The sequence below is a fragment of the Phyllobates terribilis genome, unplaced genomic scaffold, assembly GCF_046119375.1.
Source record: "Phyllobates terribilis strain yellow unplaced genomic scaffold, ASM4611937v1 Scaffold_5__5_contigs__length_657084704, whole genome shotgun sequence".
NCBI lineage: Eukaryota > Metazoa > Chordata > Amphibia > Anura > Dendrobatidae > Phyllobates > Phyllobates terribilis.
In genome coordinates, this window is record NW_027362765.1 from 565,036,092 (window position 1) to 565,062,693 (window position 26,602).

At 41.9% G+C, this 26,602-nt stretch overlaps 1 protein-coding gene across 2 annotated transcripts in view; it reads right to left on the reverse strand.

Annotated features, from left to right (window-relative positions):
* The window catches only part of GRID1 (glutamate ionotropic receptor delta type subunit 1), a 1,896,881-nt gene that overhangs the window by 1,436,086 nt on the left and 434,193 nt on the right, over positions 1 to 26,602 (reverse strand). For both annotated transcript variants that reach the window (XM_073685862.1, XM_073685863.1), the window contains exon 3: positions 28 to 312. In XM_073685862.1, coding sequence (XP_073541963.1) covers positions 28 to 312 — 285 coding nt within the window. The remainder of the gene's footprint in view (positions 1 to 27; positions 313 to 26,602) is intronic.

Genomic DNA, 26,602 nt, shown 5'->3' on the forward strand with positions numbered 1-26,602 from the left:
TAAATAAATAAATCACTGATTACTTACCGTAATCGCTGTCATAAAACACTATGAACTTCTGCCATCGGAGTTCTGTTACTAATTTCAACATGACATCATTGAGGCGAACAGGTGGTCTAGCAGCCAATGTGTATTCTTCTCCATCCAGACTGGGGTTAAGTTGACACACGGTTCTTGGTGATCCAGCAGTGTTGCGTTGTATGTAGATATGAGGGATGTGCATGGCATCTGTTAATGATTGAAGTGCATTTGCTGAGGCACAACCAGTAGAAGTCACTAAGGCTAAAATCCCCTGGGTCATCAAGTCACACGCTGAAAGAGAAATACAATAAATATGGTCACACTTCTTCTCAATCCTTGGTCAAATCTTTTGCATTGTATGGCATAAGAGAAACGTCAAAGTAACATATTTTATTTAGATCCTGTAGTTAAAATCAGGAAATAAATTATGTTTTTTTGTTAAATTTATAAAAAATGCTAATGTGTTTTTTTTTTTTTTCATATCACGATCAGTATTAAAATTATGACATATAAATCTTGCAATTTTCACACTGGCCACTGGGGCCATTCTAGACTCTTACTTCCTGTTCTATGTGTTGCACTGAAGTATATAATGAGCGTGTTCAAAAGTTATTCTGAAGGTAGGGGAAGCAAGGTGAGCTGTGACTTCACCTATTGTGATTGGTGGATCCTGTGTTATCAGCTGCGTGATGATAAAGACACTTTTGAAAACTCTTCTGTAAAGAACAAGCAGTATGAGTCTAAAATAGCCCCATTAACCAGTGTAAATTTTGCAAGATTTACCTTAAAAAATTATTATGATATGAAAAAAGAAACATTGCTAAATATTTAGAATAATATATCTAACACTAAAACATAATCTTAACAAAAGATCATTTTTTTCATTTTTTGATGATACATTTCCTTTAAATACAAATAATACAGTACATAAAATATAACTAAAATATGTTGCTGTTTTCATATTCTCTATTGAGCCCTAACTGCGTGCTGTCAAATATGAACCAATCAGCATATGATGCGTACACTAAGAACAGCGGCAAGAGTCACATCATTAATATCAGTGTGCATGATTGTAATGATTGATGTCTAGAGATGAGTGAAGAATTTGAAAGTCAAATTCACCAGCTTCACCAGATTTCTCCCAAAAATTCAATATGACTCAATACAGCAAAACTTCTGGAAAAGATACCTCTTCTGAGCTACAGTATGTAATGAAAACACAGTTGTGTTAATGTCCAAGTCACTTCAACATATATATATATATATATATAGTTGAAACCAGAAGTTTACATACACTATAAAAAAAGACACAAATGCATGTTTTTCTCAATATCTGACGTGAAATCAGAATAAACCTTTCCCGTTTTAGGTCAATTAGGATTACCATAATTTTCAATATTTGCCAAATAATGAGAGGGAGAGAGGGAGAATGTTTTAAGGCATTTTTATTACTTACTGCAAAGTCAAAAGTTTACATACACTAAGATTACTATGCCTTTAAACAATTCTGGACTGCCCATATGATGATGTCATGTGTTTGGAAGCTTCTGATAGTTTTTTTGGCAACATCTGAGTTAATTAAAGACACACCTGTGGATGTATTTTAATGCACACCTGAAATACACTGCTTTTTTGTGTAGCATCATGGGAAAGTCTAAATAAATCAGCCAAGATATCAGGAAGAGAATTGTGGACTTGCACAAGTCTTGGGTACAATTTCAAGATACCTGAAGGTGCTTTGTTCATCTGTGTAAACAATTTTATGCAACTACAAACAAGATGGGAATGTCCAGCCATCATATCGCTTAAGATGGAGACAGGTTCTGTCTCCCAGAGATGAACGTGTTTTTATCCGACATGCATACCAACCAAAGGACAAAAGCAAAAGACCTTGTGAGGATGATGGCGGAAGAGGGCAAGACTGTGTCAATCACCACAGTGAAACGAGCACTGTATCAACATGGGCTGAAAGGCCACTTTTCCAGCAAGAATCCATTACTCCAAAAGAAACATAAAAAGCTAGATTAATGTTTGCAAATGCACACAGAATTAAAGACTTTATTTTTTTGGATACATGTCCTGTGGCCTGATGAAACTAAAATTTAACTTTTTGGGCATAATGACCATTGTTATGTTTGAATGAAAAAGGGAGAAGCTTGGAAGCCTAAGAACACCATCCCAACTGTGAAACACAGGGATGGTAGTATCATGTTGTGGGGTTGTTTTGCTGCAGGAGGGACTGGTGCACATTACAAAATAGATGGCATCACGAGAAAATAAGATTATGTGGCAATACTGAAGCAACATCTCAAGACATCAGCCAGGAAGTTATAGCTTGGGCGGAAATGGGTCTTCCAAATGCACAATGACCCGAAGCATACAGTCAAACTGGTAACAAAGTGGCTTAAGGATAACAAAGTCAATGTTTTCGAGTGGTCATCACAAAGCCCTGATCTCAGTCCTATTGAAAATTTATGGGCAAAGCTGAAAAGGCAGGTGCGAGCAAGGCAACCTACAAAACTGGCTCAGTTACACCAGTTTTGTCAGGAGGAATGGGCACAAATTCCGACCAACTATTGTGAGAAGCTTGTGGAAGTATATCCCAAACATTTGACCCAAGTCATTCAGTGTAAGAGTTATGGAACGAAATACTAATGAAATATATGTAACCTTTTGACTTTGCAGTAAGTAATAAAAATGCATTATAACATTCTCTAAGTGTCATTATTCTGGCATTTGGCAAATATTAAAAATTATGGTAATCCAAATTGGCCTAAAATGGGAAAGGTTTATTCTGATTTCATGTCAGATACTGAGAAAAACAGCATATGTGTCTTTTTATATAGTGTATGTAAACTTATGGTTTCAACTGTATATATACGCCTATATACATAAACAAGGCAGGAAGCACACTTTCTTTTACAAATATACCTTGGTAATTAGGACAGAGGGGTATTTAAATACCCTCCCTGTTTGCATAATGTGAAGAATAAAGAATTATTTCATAGTCACGCTGAAGTACAACACTTCTCTATCACTGGAGTTTTTGGATTATTATTCACAGTTCACAGACTTAGACTACCACTCCCATTTTCAATGTTCTTCAGTATTTGCTATGACTTCCTATCTCGAGCGTCGGCGTCTCTGCCTCCTGCCGGGCAGAAACGCCGTTCCCCTCACTGCCGCCGTCCCGGTCCGGTGTCCTCCAGCTCCCCTGCTTCTGCTGCTGCTGGTGCACACACTGCGTGCAGCTTCCTGGGAACTGTGCTTAGGGCGTGCGCTTCCTCCCTCTTAAAGGGGCTGTGCGTGACATCCTAAAGAGTCCCCAGCCAATGTCCGGAGGACCACTCCAATATAAAGCATCTCCTCCAAAATGGAGATGCCTGTGCAAGGTTGTTGTTTGTGTGCTAACACTCTCCTCAGCCCTCAGGTTCCAGTACCTGCCAGCCTGTCTGTTAGCCGTGCCCGCCAGCCTGTCTATCATACATGCCCGCCCGCCTGTCTATCAGCCATGCCCGCCAGCCAGTCTATCAGCCGTGCCCGCCAGCCTGTCTGTCAGCCGTTCCTGCCTGCCTGTCTACCTGGATCACCTGTCAGGCCACCTGCCATGTCCACCTGCCTGTCTACCCGGATCACCTGTCAGGCCACCTGCCATGTCAGCCTGCTTGCCTACCTGGATCACCTGTCTGGCTACCTGCCGAGTCTGCCTGCCTACCCGGATCACCCATCAAGCTACCTGCCATGCTCATCCGTTGTACTGGTCAGCTTCTGCCATCTGACCCGTGGGAGTCGCCTGCTCTCACACAAGGTCGGTCCCAGAGTGGCACCCGGTCCACCTGCGTGGTCCCTCCCTGATTCACAGAGTCAATTAAGCCGCCGTGTGGCCAGGGTCGGTCCGAGTTGGCACTTATTTATGCCCCTCTGGTCCCTCCTTGAATCTCAGCACAGAGGTTCCACCACCGGGATCCGTAACACTATCCCTACACTATAAAATCCTAAAATGGAGTTGCTTGGCCGACCTCCATCTTTTATATACTGGCTGTGATACCCTGATTGGCTGTGCTAGGACATGTGCTGTAAAAGTTACAAGGCATCGTGGGAAAGTGTGCTTGGCAGCAACTGATAACATTGACCCACTCTGAATATTCAACAGTGTGTGAAATGGTGAAGGGCATTTATTTTGCGACAGCTGCATATATTGTTGCAGAATCTACATATGATATTTCTGGATTTTATTGCAAATTTTGGTTGCAGTTTTCTCCCTATTCCATTACAAAGCAACGGAGAGGGTGAAATCTGCATTGAAAATACACACAAGAATAAGGATGCTGGAGATTTCAAATTTTCACTACGCTTTCATTTCAACATGTAAGTAGGTTTTTGAAAATTCTAATTAATTGTATTGTAATATATATTGCTGTAAATTTGCACTGTCGTATCTGCACCACAAATCTGCTCCAAATCCTGAATGTTATTATTATTATTATTATTATTATTATTATTATTATTATTATTATTATTATGTGTGAATTTACCTTTAAATCTAATTGTCTTCTGTAAAGCAAATAACTGGAACTGTAAAAGCCCAAGCAAGATGGTTGCCTCCATATTGAAGTACAGAAAATAAAATAAAACAAATATTTAAACAACTTGAATATAATAATGTGAAAAGAAATGGAACTTAGCTGTGTATATTTTTATATTAAATATATATATTTTATATTAAAAATATTAAAGCAATACATTCCTGATGAATGTACCTCTGTTTGCATATAAATATAAAGAAAATAAATGAAAAAACTATATCAAACCCTAATAGCAAAGTACCTAGTATACATACAGTGGGGAAAATAAGTATTTGATTTACTGCCAATCTTTCCCACCTACAAAGAATGGAGAGGTCTGTAATTTTTATCGTAGGTACACTTCAACTGTAAGAGACAGAATCTTAAAACAAATCCAGAAAATCACATTGTATGATTTTTAAATAATTAATTTGCATTTTACTGCATCAAATTAGTATTTTATACAATAGAAAAACAGAACTTAACATTTGGTCCAGAAACCTTTGTTTGCAATTACAGAGGTCAGACGTTTCCTGTAGTTCCTGACCAAGTTTGCACATACTGCAACAGGGATTTTGGCTCACTCCTCCATACATATCTTCTCCAGATTTTTGAGGTTTCGGGGATGTCACTGGGCAACGCTGGGGTTCAGCTCCCTCTAAAGATTTTCTTTTGGGTTCAGATCTGGAGACTGGCTAGGCCACTCCAGGACCTTGAATGTTTCTTTCGGAGTCATTATTTAGTTGCCCTGGCTGTGTGTTTGGGTCATTGTCATCCTAGAATACTCAGCCTTGACCCATCTTCAATGCTCTTACTGAGGGAAAGAGGTTGTTGGCCAAAATCTCACGATATATGACCCCATCCATACTCCTTCAATACAGTGCAGTTATCCTGTCCCCTTTACAGAAAAGCACCCCCAAAGTATGATGTTTCCTACACCATGCTACGTGGTTGGGACAGTGTTCTTGGAATTATACTCATCTTTCTTCTTCCTCCAAACACGGCAAGTGTAGTTGATACCAAAAAGTTCTATTTTGGTCTTATCTGACCACATAACCTTCTCCCATGCCTCCTCTGGATCAGGATCATCCAGATGGTCATTGGCGAACTTCAAACTGGCCTGGACATGTGCTGGCATGAGCAGGGGGACCTTGCGTGCCCTGCAAGATTTTAATCCATGACGGCGTTGTGTGTTACTAATAGTAATGTTTGAGACTGTGGTCCCAGCTCTCTTCAGGTCATTGACAAGGTCCTCCTGTGTAGTTCTGGGCTAATTCCTGACCTTTCTCTGAATTATTCTTACCCCACAAGGCAAGATATTGCATGGAGCCCCAGACCGAGGAAGATTAACAATCATCTCATGCTTCTTACATTTTCTAATAATTATGCCAACAGTTGTTGCCTTCTCATCAAGCTGCTTGCGTATTGTCCTGTAGCCCATCCCAGCCTTGTGCAGGTCTACAATTTTGTCCCTAGTGTCCTTAGACAGCTCTTTGGTCTTGGCCATGGTGAAGACATTACAGTGTAATTGATTGTGTGTGTGGACAGGTGTCTTTTATACAGGTAACGAGTTCAAACAGGTGCAATTAATAAAGCTATAGAGTGCAGAGTGGGAGGGCTTCTTAAAGAAAAACTAACAGGTCTGTGAGAGCCAGAATTCTTGCTGGTTGATAGGTGATCAAATATTTATTTTGTGCAATAGAATGCAATTAAATTATTTAAAAATCATACACTGTGATTTTCTTGTTTTTTTTTAGATTCTGTCTCTCACAGTTGAAATGTACATATGATAAAAATTACAGACCTTTCCGTTCTTTGTAGGTGGGAAAACTTGCAAAATTGTCAGTGTATCAAATACTTATTTTCCCCACTGTACATATATGGCAAAATCCAACTGTCTGTTAAAAGGAAGGCATAAATAACACTCCACATGTATCAAAGTTAGAAGACAAATCATCAGAGTATAGGCTAAATTGTCAAATGTAATGTCATACTATGAACAAACTTAGGAGGAATAGCTAGAGAGTCAATATAAGCCATGGACATCCCAGCAGACAGAAAAAGGATAAAGAGCTCTGGACAAAGTTTAAGTGAAATGCATGTCGGGTGTGCTCCTGTGGATTGGCATGTGTCTTGAACTTTTGTATTTATTATTTTATTTTTGCTATATTTTTGAAAACTTTTTTTTTACTTTCTACTTTATTTAATTAATTCCTTAGGGGATTTGAAGCTCTGATCTTCTGATCATTGTACCATACATGTCAGTGAATTAGTACTACTATGTATAGTGAAAATCACGGATTTTCAGGATATCCTCAACTTTTATGACTAGAGATGAGCGGTGTTCGAAGCGAACTGTTCGCCAATCTCAAATTCGAGCTGTTTTGGGCGGTGTTCGAGCCGTTCAGCGAACACGAACGATTTGAAAAAAATTCGGCTGTTCGAGGTTATGTTCGATAACTGTTCGTGCACCAAAGTCATAAGTGGATTTTTTCTCAGTAATGCTGAAAATTAATGTTAATACGCAGTTTGAGTGTACAGCGGGGGGGTGGGGGGGGCAAGGGATGGATCTCTGCAGAAATAATGAAGATCTCCATTTTTTTTTCTCGTTCCCGCATTTACAGTGGGGAGGTGCAATCTGTCAGCCTATTAGCAGTGCACACACGGAGCGAACTGCTTTTTTTCACACAAGCAAGGGCATGTGTCTTTGGCAATGTATGTCACATGTCCTTGCCCTATAAGACCCAGCCATTTTCCCCGTCGCCACCATTCTCTCACTGCTGCAGCTGCGTGTTAGACGGCACCGCTGTTGCTGTGTGCGCTATACTTTGTTAATTTCAAGCCAATTTTCGCACAAATTTACAGGTAGCTTGGGAGTAGGGAATAGTTGTGATTGCAGTCCTTTTAAGGACTAGGATACATCATTGCCTACGACCTTCATCAGGCAGGTCTGTGCTCTTAAATAGATAGGTTGGGATTAAAGACTAATTGTAATTGCAGTCCTTTTCAGGGCTAGGTTACATCAGTTCCTATCACTTTTATCAGGCAGGTTTGTGCTCTTAAATCGATAGGTTGGGAGTAAAGACTAATTGTAATTGCAGTCCTTTTCAGGGCTAGGTTACATCAGTTCCTATCACTTTTTGCCAGGCAGGTCTGTGCCAGTGCTGTGCAAGTTTTTTTCACAGCATTTGGCTAAATCTAGCAAAGCAAATCCTTTTTGGCCTCTTGCAGTGTGTGTTAGTCAGTGGAGTAGCCTATCTGTATTGCAAGCTACACCACATGTGTTTAGAATACCAATTTTTTTACTGCACCTAGTGAAGTAAAACCTTTTGGGCATATCATCATTCTATTAGTCCATCTATACTAACCTCTACCAGGTTGCAAATTCAATATAATTTTTATCTGCATCTAGCTCTGAAAAAATATTTCGGCTTGTAGCAGAGTGTGGGACTTGTTCTATTAGTCCATCTATACTAACCTCCACCAGGTTGCAAATTCAAAATAATTTTTATCTGCATCTAGCTCTGAAAAAATATTTGGGCTTGGGCTTGTAGCAGTGTGTGGGACTTGTTTTATTAGTCCATCTAAACTAACCTCCACCAGGTTGCAAATTCAAAATAATTTTTATCTGCATCTATCTCTGAAAAAATATTTGGGCTTCGGCTTGTAGCAGTGTGTGGGACTTGTTCTATTAGTCCATCTATATTAACCTGCACTAGGTTGCAAATTCAAAATAATTTTTATTTGCATCTAGCTCTGAAAAAATTATTTGGGCTTGGGCTTGTAGCAGTGTATGGGACTTGTTCTATTAGTCCATCTATACTAACCTCCACCAGGTTGCAAATTCAAAATAATTTTTATCTGCATCTAGCTATGAATAAATATTTGGGCTTCGGCTTGTAGCAGTGTATGGGACTTGTTCTATTAGTCCATCTATACTAACCTCCACCAGGTAAAAATTCAAAATAATTTTTATCTGCATCCAGCTCTGAAAAAATATTTGAGCTTGGGCTTGTAGCAGTGTGTGGGACTTGTTCTATTAGTCCATCTATACTAACCTCCGCCAGGTTGAAAATTCAAAATAATTTTTATCTGCATCTAGCTCTGAAAAAATATTTGGGCTTGGGATTGTAGCAGTGTGTGGGACTTGTTCTATTAGTCCATCTATACTAACCTCCACCAGGTTGCAAATTCAAAATAATTTTTATCTGCATCTAGCTCTGAAAAAATATTTGGGCTTGGGCTTGTAGCAGAGTGTGGGACTTGTTCTATTAGTCCATCTATACTAACCACCACCAGGTTGCAAATTCAAAATAATTTTTAGCTGCATCTTGCCTGTAAACTAATTTTGGGCATATTAGCTGTGTGTGGTACTCATTCTATTAGGCCATCTATACTAAGCTCCACCAGCTTTCAAATTACTAATAATTTTTAGCTGCATCTTGCCTGGAAAATAATTTTGGGCATAGTAGCAGTGTGTGGTACTCATTGTATTAGGCCATCTATACAAAGCTCCACCAGCTTTGAAATTAATAATAATTTTTATCTGCATCTAGCCTGGAAAATTTTTTTTTTTTCCCAATAGTGGTAGCAATAGAAATATGGTGCACGCTCCTGGCTAACAAAAATATACGCTTCATAACAAAAAACACCAGCCTAGCTCACTGCATTAATAAGATGGCATCATTGTCTCTCCCGTCTACGGCGGCTAGCATTCCTGCGCCTAAAACACAATGCATGGGTCCGCGCTAGCCACGATGCTGAGGGATCTAAAGCTGCTGCTAACGCTTTATTACAATTCAATTGGCAGATTTTCACAGAGCTCCTCCCCAACGCCCACCCATCGGGCAACAGTTGCCCACCCTCCCTATGGGATCTAGTGGCGAATAGTTGATGCCATTAATCAGAGCGTCAGTTGCCCCGTCGACGTGGCAAGCATACGGTAAGGCATGGGAAGAGTGGACAAGACTAGTAGCAGGCAGATGGGTTTACCAATGTGAACAAGCCAGATTACAAGTCACCATAGAATTTCTCCACCAGCTAATGATGAGGGGCATATCAAGGGCGTCAGCGCAGCGGTGTCTGACTGGAGTAGCATTTCACTTCCAACTACTGAATTGGGGAGATGTGACAAAGAGATTCATCATCAGACAATCCATAAAAGGGTGGAAAAGGGGTCTGCCAAGTCAGGAGTGTAGACGTCTCGTCCCGTGTCACTAAAACTGATTTCTCACATCATATCCCTAACACCATTAACATGACACTCACAATTTGAAGCAACACTACTGTCTACTGCATTTGCGATCGCCTTCTTCAGGGCACTATGCATAAGCAAATTAGTCCCTCAATCCAAAGTTACCACCAGTGGAGGCTTATTACACCAGGACGTAGTCATAGGCAATAATGCAATACGTCTACGCATACGCCAATCGAAAACGGTTCCAGCAGGCTGGGGCACTTGGGTACTTCTACAACCCACAAACGGTACACTGAGTCGGGTAACAATAGTAAAAACATATATAACCATCAGATCACAAAGTAATATCTTCCTATCACACATTGATGGAACGCCGTTATCAAGATACCAGTTCCAAGCTATATTTAATAAATGCATAACATCTGCAGGGAACCACCCCAAAGATTACGGGACACACTCATTCCGCATAAGCGCGGCCACGGAAGCAGCAAGAGCAGGTCTGTCAGAAACGGAAGTTCAGAGGATAGGGAAATGGTGATCCACGTGTTTGGCGAGATACATAAGACCGGACTTGTTATCCAAACCTGGTTTGTTTCTTTTACAGGTGACGCTAAACCAACAGTGTGGGTGATAGGCCACTCGCATATATATTGGGCAGAAAAAAGGGCGAAAGTCCGCCCAGGCGGGAGGAAATTAGAGTTTCATAACACATATTTCAACTGGAGAGGTATTAGAGGCCTGCTATGGCCACAGGTACTAATGGAGTTAATCAAGGTAGGGAGAGAGGCAAAAGGTCCGGTCATCTTAGTTATACAGGCCCGGGGAAACGACCTAGGTCATCACAAGGGCGCATAACTAATGGCAATAATGAAACTAGACACTGAGCACTTCAGAGAATTTTCAGAGATTGTGCCGATAGCGGTATGGCAAGGTGCGCGAGACATCATGGCCATCGAACGGACAAGGCGGGTAATAAATATTCGGATGGCAAAATTTAGAAGAGACAGAGGCGGTGTAGTGATACAACACCGACAACTGGAGGGAGATAAAGCAGGCCTCATACGGCCCGACGGTGTTCACTTAATGGATATTGGACTGGACATATTCCTGTCAGGACTCCAGGACGGAGTGGAACAAGCGTTAAGAGTGATGGATGGGGGTCAGAGTCCTGCATAGGAGTACGCAGGATCCTCCGTGGCCTGGAAATAGAAATGACATGTTGGAGAGTTACACTTGTTGGCCAACTTGCCGGTGTGGAGACCCAGGGCATGCTGCAACAAGCTGAATTATTGTAGAAATAATATGCCTTTCTAATGGAATGAGTATAAAGAGTTAATAAAGCTGTGACCGATCCTCACCCATCCAGTTGTAAGAGTTACATTATTGTATTGTCAAGGAAAGGGGGGCGGTAGGGGGGGCTGAGCGTCTGGGTTTGGTTGGTGGTCCCCACAGTCTGCCTAGGCTAGATGCATTTAAAAATTCTTATTATATACACAGGCGGTGCAGCTTGCTTCGCAGCTGGGCTACTACGCCCAAAGTATTGCCTAAGCTAGATGCAGTTAAAAATTCTACGCTGACTAGGAGACACTGAAGCTTTGGAGCAGACCTCTGAGTAAACAGCTCTTCAGACTCAACCATCTGTGTTACCTGAAGCCATAGTGTATGCAGTTTCTTACAGTTAAAGGGGGGGGGAGCGGCTCAACCCACTTGGAATTGACGATGCCAACGTCACGTAAAACACAGCAAGGGGACTCCAAAAAGAGTCTCCATTTTTTCCAAAAATTGTAGCACAGACACTTGCCCCAGAGTTGCTTAAAACGGTTGGTGAGGTGATTTTACCAAATCCTCAAGCTTTTATTCTCCCCAGGATGACACAGTGGTAGAAAAGTCCTTGCGGATCTATGATTTGTTCATCTTTATGAACGCGAGTCTGTCTACATTCTCAGTGGACAGCCGCGTGCGCTTATCTGTCAGCACACCACCAGCAGCACTGAACACACGTTCAGAGAGAACGCTGGCTGCAGGGCATGACAAGATCTCCAAGGCGTGAGTGGCGAGCTACGGCCATTTTTCCAGATTGGAAGCCCAAAATGAGCAAGGGTACAGTGACACAGTATCTGCTGGTAGCAGCAATTTTGTGGAATCGTTTCACCACTTTTTTAGACAATCCTTTGCAAGGCCACAGGAGACAAGAAGTCTGACAAATAGACAACGCCTAGAGAGGATGGTACAGGAGTATCTCCAAGTGAACATCGAAGCTATGACTGTGTTACTGTTACGGTTTGAGTGATGAAGACTCGACAGTCCCACGGTTGGAAAGTTAGAACTGTGAGATTCACTACGTGCCCCACTGGTGTTTTGTGGAAAAGCACATGTAAGATTCTGCAACAGCCTCTGCAGATACTCCTGCATGCGTGAATCCCTTTCTATGGCAGGAATTATTATGACAAATTTCCTTTTGTACCGGGGATCTAAGAGTGTGGCAACCCAGTAGTCGGGATTACTTTGAATTCTGACAATCCGAGGGTCATGTTGCAGGTAGTGCAGTAAGAAGGCAGTCATGTGTCTTGCATATCCAGGAGGACCAAGTCCTTGTTGTGTTGGTAGCGAGGTAAGAATCATGCTTCCTTCCTCTGCCCTCTCCCCCCAACCTCGCACAACAGAAATGTGATCAAGGTCTCCCTCATCTGATGAGTCTTACATGCCCATCGCCAGTTCGTCCTCCACTTCTTCCTCGGCTCCTGCACCTTCCTCAACAGTTTGGCTGCTACCATGCTCCCTGGTTAATCCGTCTCCCCCACCCTCCCATGCCTGCCACCTTGGTGCTGCCGACCGTCTGGACCTTGGAGATGTTATCCCTTCCGCATACGACTCCTCCTCTACTTCCTCCACCTCCTCTTGTCCCTCCACCTGACTCTGAATTCTGTTTAACGTGTGCTCCAGTCATGATGATAATGGCATCATCGTCAGCACTAAACATCTTCGTCGCCATTTCAAAACTGTGCAGAAGGGTGTGTGGTGCCCCTGAGGGTTCTGTCGCCACAGAGGTACTGCATCTCACCCAGAGGTGTGGTTTCTCACCCGCAGGTAAGTAAGGAGTATGGCTCGGGACCCTTACACCTGCATCCAACACATAACCGCAGTGGCGGTAGGGCGAGATTGCTCCTAAGGAAGAGCACAGTCCCAGGTCCCTAGCTGGTGGGAGGGTCCTATGTAGTGGGTGTGGGTGGAGGAAGCAGCTTAGGGGAGCACATGACAGGGAGAGTATAAATAGGAAGCCATCTTAGAAAGAGCAAGCCAGTCAGAGGAGGAGAAGTGACAGAAGCAGAGGCTCTGCATGAGCTCTGCTCCAGAGGCGGGCCTAGCCTGGGAGGCCCAGGACTGAAGGAGAGAAGAGAGGAGTGGGAACAGGAAGGCTCCAGGAACCGAAGGGACCCTAGGGGTATGGGCCGTGCAGAAGGCCACCCATACGCCCGCTGCTACCAGGAGGTAGAGGGGTCAGGCCAGATAAGGGGAACCGGTCCCTCAACTAGTGGAGAAACAGCAGGGCTCAACTAGAAACCGGAGGCTGCAGCATTTCATGTACTGCAGGCCAAAGTCCACACCAGTCTCACTAAGAAGGTAGCCACATAGGACCCAGGGGACGGAACACACGCTGCCCGCCAAGGCCCGAGGGTACCGGATAGAAGTGTCACTGGGTGTGGGGTGCAGGGAGAAGGCCAGAGAAAGGACACACAGAAGGGGGTCCTGCTAAGTACTCCGGAGCTATCTAGGGGTGGACTGAGCCCCTCACTGAGTATGCACAGCACGACGGGGGAGATTGCCCCTTTGGCCGCACTCCACAGGTGGCGTAGTCGGACATTATAAATCCCATATATAAAAATTACCCTTGGATTGACCGCCCTGGGTCACAGACCGGGTCACCGCCACAGTGACTACAACCCCCAGCGTCTACCGGCCCGGCTCTGGGTACCCCACGGCCCAGGGGGCGCATCAACTTCATAGGTCCCTGATCTGAGACCACTCCTGCAGCGTGATTTGCCCCACCTCTGGATCTCATTGGCCCAGGCTATACGTCAGAAAGTATTGCACCAGGGCTTGTCGGTGCTGCCACAGTCACTGCAACATGTGCAGAGTTGAATTCCACCGTGTCGGCACATCGCATTTCAGCCGGTGAACTGGCAGGCCCAACGACTTCTGTACAGATGTAAGTCATTGAGCTGCGGGATGCGAACGGCGGAAGTGAGCACACAGCGACCGTGCCCTCTGCAGAAGCCCATCTATTCCGGGATAGTGGGCTAAAAATTGCTGGACAACCAGGTTCAACATGTGAGCCATACAAGGCACGTGTGTGACATTGCCCCGGCGAAGGGCCGCACCCAGGTTTGCAGCATTGTCGCACACGGCCTTCCCTGGTTGCAGGTCCAGTGGAGACAACCATTCATGAAACTGGGTCTCCAGAGCTGACCACAACTCCTCAGCTGTGTGACTCACATTTCCCAGACATTTCAAAGTAAGCACCGCCTGATGCCGTTGAGCCCTGCTGCCAGCATAGTAAGTTCCTTCTGCGCAGTTAGAAAGCTTGTGGCATGACCAGACAGACTTTGGGTGCAGGTGGAAGACCGAGAGGAGGTTGAGGAGGCAGAAGCAGTGGAGGAACTTCGAGATAAAGAGGATTGACGCACAACTCATGGGGACGGCAAGACTTGGACAGCAGCCCCTTGTCCTGCTGTCACCATAGTTACCCAGTGCCCAGTCAGCGATATGTAACGCCCCTGTCCATGCCTACTCGTCCAAGTGTCTGTGGTGAAATGCACCCTGTCACACACAGAGTTTCTCAAAGAAGCGGTGATGTTGTGTGCAACATGCTGGTGTAGCGCAGGCACAGCTTTCTTTATGAAATAGTGCCGACTGGGCATCTGGTACTGGGGCACTGCGACGGACATAAGGTCTCGAAAATCCTCTGTGTCCACCAGGCGGAAAGGCAGCATTTCTGTAGCCAAGAGCTTGCAGATGGTGAAATTCAACCTCTTAGCTTTGTCATGACTAGGATCTGAATTACAGACAAAGGGAGAACAACAACAGGGTACCTCTTGTGGTCACAAACAACCCCCACATGAACATCCTAAGGAAAATTGGTGCTGATCTCCAACCCATATTCCACAGAGACCACAAACTGAAAGAAATATTCCCAGAACTACCACTTCTCTCCTACAAATTGCCCCCTAACTTAAGGAATCTCCTTGTCAGAAGTGTCCTCTCATCACCATCAGTGACGGGCACATTCCCATGTAAAAACAAAAAATGCAAAACTTGTACCCACATATTACTATCAAATACAGTCTGCATACCTAACACAAATCAGGACTACAAAATCATGGATGTCTTTTCATGTACATCCTCCAATGTGGTGTACATGATACAATGTACAAAGTGCCCAGAAGGAGTTTATATTGGAGAAACTATGCAAAGGCTGCAAACCAGAATGAATTTACACAGACACACAATTAAGAATGAACTGGATACACCTGTGAGAAAACATTTCTCTGGCCGGGGACACTGTATGAAAGATCTAAAATTTTTAATACTAAAAGGTCACTTCAAGGGCAACAGAGAAAGAAAAATTTGGGAATTCAAATTTATAAGGATTTTCAATTCACTGACAACAGGACTAAATATAACACCTGGCTTTATGAGTCACTACATGGACACAATTCACACCTCCAGATAATTAAACATTACCAAGGCCTCTCATTTTGCAACAAAAAAAAACTAATTAGCTCTCCCTAACTTATCAGTAGGAGGCATCACAACTTACACCTCATGAACAAATGTCTTGTAACATCTCTCAAATGCTGTGCCTTTTGTCTTATGAATTCATTTGAAATCTTGCCTGAAGAAGGAGCCTCTGTGCTCTGAAAGCTTGCATATATATATATATATTTTTTCTGGTTAGCCAATAAAGGTATCACCACAAGAATACTTCTGTCATTTTTGGCATAAAAGTATTTACATCGATTTTTCTGGCTAACACGGTACCACAATATAACTTTGTATTGTACATCATCATGGCTAGGAGGAAATGGTCTTTTACTTGTCCACATCTGAGGGACCGAGGGCTGGCTGTTGTGTTTAGATGGGGTTGAGTAGGGTGTCCCCGGCAAACTGCGGGTCTGTGAGGAAGATGCAGGCGGACATGTTATGTTGCCTTGATCCAAAGGTGGTGCTCTCGATGTCGGAGAGCGCTCAACACCAGCAGGTGTTTCCACTTCCAAATGAACTGACGATCTGCCAATCACACTGGCTGTTGCAGGTAAAAAAACATGTGTGACTGATGTCCCCCCAGTCACAGAGGATGAAGAGGCTGTGGATGCACAAGATGGGACAGACGGTGGTTGGCCCGGCCCACTAGGCCGCATTGTAACACAGTGAGCTTCCCACTGTAACTTATGCTTCATATCCATGTGACGGTTCATGCATGAAGTACTCAAACTATGGATTTTTTGGCCTCTACTTAGCTTTTGGTGACAAATGTTACAGATAACATGAGTTGGGTCATCCTTATCGATCTCAAAAAATGCCCAGGCTATGCAAGGCTTAGAGCCCATGCGACCTGAAGAGCCACCACGACTTGTGGTCAGAGGCAGAGTTGTGGTTGAGGATGCAGTTGTTGATGTGCTTCCAGTACTCCGTCTCTGTCCAGGAAGGCGCAACCTAACCTCGTCGTCAATAGCATCCTCCTCCACCTCCTCTGCTGACCTCATCGACTGGCTGACTGTGGGTTCACAGAAAGTGGAATCTCCAACCTCGTCATCATCACCCTGTGTGTTCTCACACCCGTTGTCCTCAGAGCCAACCTCTTCCTGCCCTGACCGAAAAGTCAAGTTGTCGCTCCAATCAGGTATCTGAGTCTCATCATCGTCTTTCTGATTGTCTCCACCATCAGGAGTTACAGTTTGGGAACAAGGGTCTACATTATGCTCAGAACCTTTTTCATCTGGGCCTGGATCCGACTCATAAACATTCTGGGCATCAGTGCAGATGATTTCCTCGTCTGGATTCACAGAAGCTCTGGAGCAGACCTCTGATTCCCAGGCTATAGTATGAGTAAACAGCTCTGCAGACTCAACCATCTGTGTTATCCCATACTCAGACGGGCAGCTGGAGACTTGGGAGCTGTGAGGAAGCAAGTGCGATTTAGGTGACACCTCTGAGGACTGGAGTATTTGTGATGTTGAAGTTGAGGTGGAGGAGAGCCAACTTGAAGGAGCACTTGATATCCATAGAAGCACCTGCTGTTTTTGTGCCTCATCTGGAGTTTGAAGCGATGGGCGTGTCCGTAAGAAAGGGATTGTATAACATTGTCCACGAAAAGAAGTAGACATCTTAGTTTGGCTGGAAGATGATCTTTCTTCTGCAGATGTTTTGTTAACCCTTTCGCCGAGTATGCTCGGGCGAGCACCGAGTAGTTACAGCTGCTGGGTGTTATGTTTGAATCACTCCCGTGTGCATGATTTGTGACTGTTTGACAGCTTTATTACATGTGAGGAATGTCTATTTCTTACACATTCCTCACATGTATTAAAGCTGTCAAACAGCTGCAAATCATGCACACGGGAGTGATTCAAACATAACACCGAGCAGCTGTAACCACTCGGTGCTCGCCCGAGCATATTTGGTGAAAGGTCAACAAAACATACTCGCTCATCACTACTGTCAACGTGACGTCAGCACAGCAGGCAATAACAGACACTGGATGTGGAGACTTAGTGCTGGACCTGGGAAGGTGAGAAAAGCACAAACTGCCACAAGGACAGGGATTTTCCATAAACTTCTTTAAGAAGAAATGTGAAGATCACTTTGTTAATAATTTATCAAGTAAATTCAAGCTCTACAGAATCTAATACAGAAAATGGTGATAATAGCTAAAACAAGAAGGTTAATAGATAGCACTATCTCAAGTATAGTCATAAGTGGAATGTATAATTAGAAGTCGATTTAATTTTTCAGCCAATATCTCTATAATAATGTAATGTACCCGTCAGTGAAAGCACTTGGTTTCATTATATCAGTGGCATGCGGGGAGTCTTGCATTGCCTTATACTTCACGCTTTCTGAGACAAGTCACAAATTCTCAAATAAAATGTGTTTTGCCTAATGTGCATTTGTCAAGTTCTAATAAACTGTTTCTTCAGTGCGGAATATAATTTCTTGCTCTAATTTATTAAAAAGTGGCTGATCTGGAGGCAGTCGAGTGTCTTCTCTAAAATCAGAAGCTCCTGTGCACAATTATAAAATGCAAGTGTCAAAAGAATCTATTTATTCCATTTTCATTGAAATCTCATTTATTTGAAGTGTATGGAAATCTGGACACATGCCTTCATTATGGAGCGTAGTGCATTAATACAATCCCACAAGAAACATGAAGAAAGAAATTCATTCTGATAAAGAAGTGTTTTCATTGACGTACATCGTAATTATGACATAAAAGCAGCACTAATGTATTTAAAATATAGATTAGGCTTATTGTCTTGAGTGCCTATATAAAGAAGATCTGTCTACTTAGAGGGAAGCTGTCATCATAATAAGCACTTCCTACTTCTCTATTCAAGATGTAAGTCAATAACTATTCTGGAGCATCTTTCTCAGAGTTCTGTGTTGTGCTGTTCCTCTATTATTCTTTTAAGAGGCTTGAAAATGGATCTGTCATCTCTTGCAAAAATTAAGGAATTAATTCACAAGCACCCCATTGTTATATTCTGGACTGTTAAGTGGTTTACAATGATGGCCTATCCATGTTCCTGGTGCCGACGGCAGACAGGCAAAAGTGCTCAGTTGCGAAGTTGCACAGCACAGCTCTGTCAACTGTAGATTGACCATGGTTGAGCATTGCATATAAGTACAGTACCCGGCCGCCGCCACTATACCATTGACAGGGATGAAACTGAACACTTCCGTCTGCTGTCGGGGCAGGAAACAGCTGATCACCCGGGTGCTGGATGTATAGGTCATCAATGTCAATGTCCGGAACAATCCTTTTGAATACTGCTGTATCCTTTGTTGTTGATTAACACATGCCCTTGTGCAGTGGAGATACCACCTGGTTATCTTAATTGCCCTATTAATGTGTAAATGTCTACTACTGCCCTTGTTAATGGTGCAGGTCCCTAAACATTCTGATAGTGTATCAAATGTTTGCCAGTCTTTAATGTATCATTTGAATGTCTGAAACTGTCTAGGGCAAGGAAAAGTACCTCTGAACCAACAGATGGGGCACTTACAGGCTTGGACTGGCCCACAGGAGAAGAGGAGAATCCTCCGGTGCGCCCCCATGCAGGAGTGGGCCACCACCCTCTTATATGAGCAGTGCTTGACACAATACACTTGATTCACTATGTACAGACAATGGCAGCATCTTATTCATTTAACAATCTACCCAGTTCATTGCTATAGAAGTCTGTGGATGATGATAATATCCCATTTGCTTGTAGCTAAACAATGGGCCCCTGAAGTTGATGCTACTGGTGGGCCTCTGACGCCCCAGTCCGACTCTGGGCAGTTAGGTATTCCTATCATATTATTCTGGGTTTTTCTTCCTCAAAAAGGGAACTATAGCATATGCAAAGATTAGGAGATTTATGCTAAAGATGAAAATATCACTTCTGAGAACATTATTTACCTGCCGATATAAGTAAGATTAATCTGCGGGTAAAAGTAGTTACAATGCTGCCCAGCAGCCTTATTGAAAGTACAGCTACCAGGAGAAAATAAACTTATTTTCTCCCAGGAGCCACCGACTTTCAGTAATGAGGGAGGAGTACAGAGTGGCTATTGTCACCACGCAGAGCTCGTCACTGCCGGCTCTGCAGTGTGTGTGCACAGAGACCTGTCAATGCAATGCTTATAGGCAGTGCTCCAGGTATAGTGAGCGGTGGTGACAGCAGTGACTTTAGCCACTCCATCCTCACTCCTACGGCTGAAAGCTGGTGACTCCCGATAGGAAATAGGTTCATTTTCTCGTAGTAGCCACATTTACAGTAAGGTGACCAAGCAGCATTGTAACAATAAATACCTGCAAATTAACCCTACATCTGCGGGTAAACAGATGACAGTTTCCCTTTAATCATTCAGTTGTGTCGGTTTAAGGAGCTGAGAAAGAAATAATCTCCAGAAGTGAAGGATGCTGTTATTACTTAAGGAGTATGATGAATAAAAAGAACATAACACGTAAAATAGAAAAAGTAGCTCATTGTTGTCCAAAACATGGTAAATAACCAAGAACAAATAAGTATTGGTCTCATTAATATATAAATCGAACAACAGGCAAGGTATCTTATATAGAAAAGTTGGAGTGAGATCAGAAAAGAGCTGTTTAATAAAGGGGAATGGCAGAAAGCAGATACTTGGCTTGTACAGGATATTTAAAAATAACTATGGAGATTCAACGAAGGTGGTATGATTTTTACAAGGCAGGGTTGGCTAAATTTATACCAAACTATTCTGAACTGTGTATAGACTTGCACTGGAGGACTGGTAAAATCGATTTTGGGTGTATATTTTGACATAGCAGCAAAAATATATCACCAAACTATGCAATCCATTCCAGGGTTGTCTCTACTAAGTTTAAAGGGAATATTTTGCTTTGTAAAGGTTTTTGCTATGTAATCTGAGGAAAGCATGAGGTAGAGGCTGAAACACAGGTTTCAGGGACGTGATACTTATTAGGTTATGTGCGGTTATTTCAAAGCAATGAGTGTTTTATCAGAGGAGAGTATCACTGGCTGGACTACAGCTCATATGAGCCTTGGTCCGACCACACCCCCAGAACTGATTTGCAGCTTACTGTCAATAGACAATGTACATATAAAGCTGTGGTGTGGGCGGGGTTAACTTTTACAGCTCTGCTACATGTTGCCTCTAAAAACTCTGCACCCAATAAACTTCATAGGTGGAATCAGGATCTTTTCCTACATTATGCTGCTGTCAGACGAGGTAGCAAAAACCTGATGACAGATTCCCTTTAATTCCCAGCAGAGCGAGATGTGTATTTAGCTAGCAGGATGTTGTGCTCTGATTGCAAAGAAATAACTCTAGCATGGAATAAAGACACCCACAGAAATAACAGTTATCTATAAAGTGAATCCTTACTGACAATATGAATACTGGCAGGGGAGGAAAGTAATAAATTGATATAGGTGGGAGATACGGATGAGAAAGGATACTCTTTTCAAAGGGTACACTATAACAGTTTAGTCCCTAGCCCCTTAGCAACAGTACATAGATTCACTGAAGTGTAAAATTAATTTTGTATTACTTGAAAGAATATTAAGTTTTCTGCCATTCTTTCTTTCTTATTTTCTCTTTCCTTTATTCTATCCTTTCTTTCGTTCGTTTCATTTTTCTCCTGTGTTCTTAATTATCTATCTGTTCTCATCTACATATCAAATGGATTTATTTTTGATCTTGTCCTTAAGAATAGTTTGAGAAGTATTTGTGTATATATATATATATATATATATAAATATATATATATATATACTGTACATATATATATATATATATATATATATATATACAGTACAGACCAAAAGTTTGGACACACCTTCTCATTTAAAGATTTTTCTGTATTTTCATTTCATGACTATGAAAATTGTACATTCACACTGAAGGCATCAAAACTATGAATTAACACATGTGGAATTATATACTTTACAAAAAAGTGTGAAACAACTGCAAATATGTCTTATATTCTAGGTTCTTCAAAGTAGCCACCTTTTGCTTTGATGACTGCTTTGCACACTCTTGGCATTCTCTTGATGAGCTTCAAGAGGTAGTCACCGGAAATGGTCTTTCAACAATCTTGAAGGAGTTCCCAGAGATGCTTAGCACTTGTTGGCCCTTTTGCCTTCACTCTGCGGTCCAGCTCATCCCAAACCATCTCGATTGGGTTCAGGTCTGGTGACTGTGGATGCTAGGTCATCTGGCGTAGCACCCCATCACTCTCCTTCTTGGTCAAATAGCCCTTACACAGCCTGGAGGTGTGTTTGAGGTCATTGTCCTGTTCAAAAATAAATGATGGTCCAACTAAACGCAAACCGGATGGAATAGCATGCCACTGCAAGATGCTGTGGTACCCATGCTGGTTCAGTATGCCTTCAATTTTGAATAAATACCCAACAGTGTCACCAGCAAAGCACCCCCACACCATCACACCTCCTTCTCCATGCTTCACTGTGGGAACCAGGCATGTAGAGTCCATCCGTTCACCTTTTCTGCGTCGCACAAAGACACGGTGGTTGGAACCAAAGATCTCAAATTTGGACTCATCAGACCAAAGCCCTGATTTCCACTGGTCTAATGTCCATTCCTTGTGTTATTTAGCCCAAACAAGTCTCTTCTGCTTGTGGCCTGTCCTTAGCAGTGGTTTCCTAGCAGCTATTTTACCATGAAGGCCTGCTGCACAAAGACTCCTCTTAACAGTTGTTGAAGAGATCTGTCTGCTGCTAGAACTTTGTGTGGCATTGACCTGGTCTCTAATCTGAGCTGCTTTTAACCTGCGATTTCTGAGGCTGGTGACTCGGATAAACTTATACTCAGAAGCAGAGGTGACTCTTGGTCTTCCTTTCCTGGGGCGGTACTCATGTGAGCCAGTTTCTTTGTAGCGCTTGTTGGTTTTTGCAACTGCACTTGGGGAGACTTTCAAAGTTTTCCCAATTTTTCGGACTGACTGACCTTCATTTCTTAAAGTAATGATGGCCACTCGTTTTTCTTTACTTAGCTGCTTTTTTCTTGTCATAATACAAATTCAAACAGTCTATTCAGTAGGATTATCAGCTGTGTATCCACCTGACTTCTGCACAACACAACTGATGATCCCAACCCCATTTATAAGGCAAGAAATCCCACTTATTAAACCTGACAGGGCACACCTGTGAAGTGAAAACCATTTCCGGTGACTACCTCTTGAAGATCATCAAGAGAATGCCAAGAGTGTGCACAGCAGTCATCAAAGCAAAAGGTGGCTACTTTGAAAAACCTAGAATATAAGACATATTTTCAGTTGTTTCACACGTTTTTGTTAAGTATATAATTCCACATGTGTTAATTCATAGTTTTGATGCCTTCAGTGTGAATGTACAATTTTCAAAGTCATGAAAATACAGAAAAATCTTTCAATGAGAAGGTGTGTCCAAACTTTTGGTCTGTACTGTATATATTATATATATATATTTTGTAGAAATCTAAATAAAACTATACATTGTTATCTGCGATGTTTTATTCTTATATGTAAATGAGCTATTCAGGACTATGGGTCGGGCAGTGATCTCCTTGAGAATCTGTCTCCAGAGTTTATTATAAATAGAAGGGTTAATAGTGTGACATGTAATGGCCACTCTTGGTTCTCTTGGTCTCACTGCAGCACTGTATATGATTATAACTGATTTCTTCAGGTGTCCTCTCAGTGCTTCAGCTTCCATCTCACCGGCAGATAGTTTTGCAATACTGTTGCAATGTAGCAGAGCTGTGAGAGCTCTGGACACTGATCTCTATGAGAATCTGCCTCCACAACTTATTTTAAATTAAAGGGTGAGTTACCAGTGTGAGAAATGTAACTATCACAGTACAACAGAACTGAACTTTGTCTTATAATAAACATGTTAGCAACTGCAGCTCTCACAGCTCTGCTGTATTACAACAGTATTGCAACACTGACTGCCTGTGAGATGAAAGCTAAAGCACTGAGGGGACACTTGGAAATGTGTCAGTTATAATCACACACAGCTCTGCAGTGAGATCAGTAGAGCAGAAACCATCCATTACATATCACTCTGCTAATGTCCCCTTTTATTTAAAATAAGCTTCTGAGGCAGATTCTCAGGGAAATTTGTATCTGGCCCATAGATCTTAAAAGCTCATTTACATATAAGAAAATAATGCATTTCTCTGGAATAAGACATTTAATAGCAGATCTCAAGATATCATTTTATTCAACTTCCTATGACCTTCATGCCCATATAGAGGGCTTAAAAGGGTTGATCCTATTGACAGATTCCTTTTAAGATATTAATTTTTAATATCAGTTACATAATGTGCATTTTATTTTATAATAAACGTAGCACCATATACTATATCTACATTCCGGTATTTTGGCCTGCATAATAACTGTACATAGGCATTTAATTTCATTAACAAGAAATATGGACATATAGCCTTGTGGACATTCAATGGTTTTCTGTCCAGAAATGGTGTGGGCAATGGTCTTAGCCAAATTTTGTGTTGTAATCAGTATTGTGGCATCCAGGGAGGTAAATTAGTATGATCATTTTATTAATGGATATGAGCCCCATCTAGCGTGCCCATGAATTACTGACTGGGCAATCCATTTGCATGGCAATGGCTGGCATCTACTACTACATGCCACCAAAGGTAAAAGTATGGTTGTAATTAAGTGCTTGTGTAACCCTGCTTCAGTTTAATAAAGGTAATGTCTTGATGAGACCACCCCTTGAAAAGAACATTAGACACAGACAATGCATATAAAAAATATCCTAGCAATTCTTCCATTAGTTTCCTTCATTTCTTTCATCTTATTTTGTGAGAAATTTGAGAAATATATAAATAAATCTCTGCGTCTCAGGATTTCAGCCAATCCCCATTTCTTACTTTCCTGTGTGTGGTTGTGAGACAACTGTCTGCAGCAGAAGCCTCTGTTGTGCCTTACCCCTAGATTTGTATGGATGCGGCATCAGCCAAACATGGAACTGATCAGTAGGAGATTAACCAGTAAACTCCAAAAGACTCCCATAAGACTGACCATTGTGGAATCATGTGGTTGATGCTGCAGACTAACAAGCATTAATATTTAAATTTTCTGTTCCTTTAAAGAGTAACTGTTGTTTATTATTTTTCCATAAACCAATAGTACACAAAGAAACTTTGTAATACGTCTTCTAAAAGATCTGCTACTTTTTCCCTCTGGACTAATCATTCAATCTCAAAATTCTTAATTCACGAGTAAAAACTTTGTTCAGTGAATACAGATTTTCCCATTACTGAGATAGGAAATGACAGTTGGTGCTCATAAAGTTCTATGGAGACTCTAACTGTCATTTTAATAGATCTCACAGCAGAATGTCTATGTTCCCCTACTCTCTCAATGGAAATTCTAAAGACAACAACTGTCATCTATCAATAAATATAGATATTACAGATTTTGCTCATGATTTGAGAGAGATAGATGAATCCATGAGAAAGAAGGAGAATTCTCTGATAAGATATATTACAAAGTAGCTTATTTTCATGTGTAATATTGATTTATGACATAAAAAATAAAACAATGGTTACTCTTAAGGCTCACACTATCACATTGCAAACCAGAGACTGAGGCAATAAGGACAGTTTTCCATATCAGATCTCTGAAATATGTTTTTAGCATTTTTTTGTTTTCTAAGAATAACGTCCCTTTGAGAGCGCAGTTTGCCGTTATGGCGCTGATCTTTGTCTGCGCTATGCAGACAAAGGACACAATAAAATCTGTTTTCTCATTAAAATACATTGGAACATATTTAGCACAGCTGCACATATACTTTCCACATGTAATAAACATTGGTTGTTAACATTGTGCAGTATTCTTGGCATCTTGATAAATGACTCCCAAGCAGCGAGTTCAATCTTACAAGTGTAAACAATGTTCTATCCACTATTTCCAGTAAGTCCTATAAAAGACGCGCTCCGGCTCTGCAGAGTAATTTTATGCAGCACAGACATAGTCATTCACTGGTGTGTTGCATTTATTGCAGCAGCCATATTTTTCCTCTTCTGTAAACCCTTCGTTCTATCGTTTCTCCTTGGGATTTGCTTCTTGTTCCTGCTCTGCAGCATTTCCCAGTATTTATAGCAAACAAATTATCTCACTTTATTCTACCTTAATTATGCTAATAGAAGATTGTTCCATAAATTTGGCGTTTATGAATGAGTCTCAATGTATTGCACTGTCATCGGGGACATCCTGCTTGCGGTACAGATAGTGAGACTGTTGCCAGATAAGCCTTATCCTGTCAGATGAGTAATTCATTCAGTCACCTTGACGTGATGATAGTGTGGAGGTGGACTAGACTATAGATATCATTTTCTATATAAAAGAGTACCTCCTTCTGGCAAAGCAATTACTATAATGTCATCTGTGTGAAGATTTGTCTCCTGTAAGTTCTGCATTACAGCATTTTGAAGAGCAAGAGGTCACCAGAGAGAAGAAATATACAATATGAGTAATATTTATGCAATAACTCAAAACTTTCACTGTGTTGGGAGCTGGGGAAAGAATAACTTTCACCGGTTGTCAACAATGTGGCAACAATTTCCTGCGTAATTGATTTAATTTTCCTGTTCTACCTCTGTGATTCTGCCTAAATAATCCAGACATCTGCTCTAGTCGGCTATTGTTTAAAGAATTATCACGTACAGCTCAATGAGCGGCGCTGCTGGAACTTCTACAGGATCATTTCGAAAGTCGTTCAGTTTTGATGTATGATCCCATCAATATCCAATGAGCAACTTTTTTTCAGAAAGTATTTCTCAAAAACAGAAAACACTGCTGTGTTTCAGTGTCTGGAAGTTGTAAATTATCTTCTCATGCGCTTAATTGGCCCATGTAGAGGAAAAACAACCACCCCATTCATATCGAGAGATATAATATGTCAGCAAGTAGATTTGGCTTCTCACTTTACTTTTAGAGTACGACTGAACTTTACAAGAAATAAAACCCATCATGACAATATCAGCTCTGATTAAATTTAGACTCCGGCATTTGTACTTATAC